Source organism: Corvus brachyrhynchos, unplaced genomic scaffold (assembly GCF_000691975.1).
Source record: "Corvus brachyrhynchos isolate BGI_N302 unplaced genomic scaffold, ASM69197v1 scaffold68, whole genome shotgun sequence".
Lineage (NCBI taxonomy): Eukaryota > Metazoa > Chordata > Aves > Passeriformes > Corvidae > Corvus > Corvus brachyrhynchos.
The window spans coordinates 2,175,790-2,177,209 of record NW_008240039.1 but is presented as its reverse complement, the minus strand read 5'-3'; the positions used below and the strand labels follow the sequence as shown (position 1 = coordinate 2,177,209).

General features: G+C 58.0%; 1 protein-coding gene across 1 annotated transcript in view; it reads left to right on the top strand.

Moving 5' to 3' along the window:
• The first annotated feature begins 6 nt into the window (after positions 1 to 6).
• Positions 7 to 1,420, top strand: part of LOC103622315 (Golgi integral membrane protein 4) — a 24,138-nt gene continuing 22,724 nt past the window's right edge. The window contains exon 1 of the mRNA XM_017744063.1: positions 7 to 330. Within this exon, the coding sequence (XP_017599552.1) occupies positions 144 to 330 (187 nt within the window). The 5' untranslated portion in view covers positions 7 to 143. The remainder of the gene's footprint in view (positions 331 to 1,420) is intronic.

Sequence of the window (1,420 nt, the reverse complement as noted above, 5' to 3'; positions counted from 1 at the left end):
GCGGGGGGCGAGGGCGAGCCTGCGACCGCATCTTCCGGAGGGATCCGCGAGTTTGCGGAGGAAAGGAGCTGTTGGGGGAAAAAAATCAGATGCTTTAGCAGCGCCGGCGAGGCAGCGCCGCATCACCGCGCTCCGGCCCCGCCATGGGCACCGGGATGTGCTCGAGGAGGCAGAAGGGGCTGCTGCAGACCGGCTTCTGCCTGCTCACCGTGGCGTGCCTGGGCTCCGGAGTTTTCCTCTACAACCACTTGCAGCAGAAGGTGCGGAACGCCGAAGCGCTGGCGCAGAAATACAAACAGCAGCAGGAAGCGCTGTCAGCCCAGCTCCAAGGTGAGTGACCCGCTCTGCATGTGTCTCCGGGGGTGTGTGTGTGTGTGTGTGCACATCCTGCCCCAACTTCTCTCCCTCGCAGCGTTACCTGCCGCTGGCTTTGCTGCCCAGCCACACGCAGGGTGCCCTGGGGACTTTAAAGGCTCTTCTTGCCTTTAAAGATGCTGCGCCTGTTTCCTTCTCCCTCCCCCCCCGCCTTTGGCTGTCTGGAATTAGAACAGCCTTGAGTCGCAGCAAAGGGGGATCGGAGCGTGTTGGATCGGAGAGCTCAGCTGCGTCACGTCTATTCCATTTCTTCTGCCTTTGGCTGCAAATCTAAACCCCCGTCACGCTAAATGTGAAGCAGGAGAAACGCAGGGGCTGCTCGGGCAGGCTCTGAGATGCGGCTCCGCTCTCTGCCCCGTGTGGAAGTGAGCAGGGAGGGAAGGGATCTTTCACTAAAGTTTGTTGTCACAGTCTGCTGCCCGTTGCCTTTGCAAGGCGATAAACCCACCTCGTTCTCAAGAGGTTGATCCGGGGCTAGAAAAGTCTTGCCAGCATTTTTGGGGCTGATGGATGCTGCAGATTTTTAGCTCCCTAAGAAGAGGGGAGGAGGAGGAGGAGGAGAAAGAATTGGCTTTTCTGATCCCGCTGACCAGCACTTGGCTCCTCTGGCAGGAGCTGCCGGAGACCGGAAGGCAAACACAGCGTGTGGATTCCTCCTCCCCCTTTCTCCCCTCGTTTGTCCTCCTTACATAAATGCCTCACTGTGGGAAAATGGGATTTTAGCCCACGGGGAGATGTCGGCAGGGAAGGCTGAGGACACGCGGTTACTCCACCGCTGAACTCTTATCTCCTTTGTCTAGCCTATCATTCCAGCCTTACTGTGTCTGCCAAGGCGACGTTTCCAGCAGCTGTCACAGGATTTGGAGCCTCCGGAGGGATTTGCTGAGCTCCCCGTGGAGAGGTTTGGTGGGAATCCCCTCGGGGTAGCCAGCACTCGGGTGTGTAATGCTGGAGGACGGGCTGCCTCTGGAGTGCCCAAATCCATGTGGTCAAAATACTGTTCTACTCAAGGTCAAGAGATTAATTTCACCCTTTCTCCCCCCTC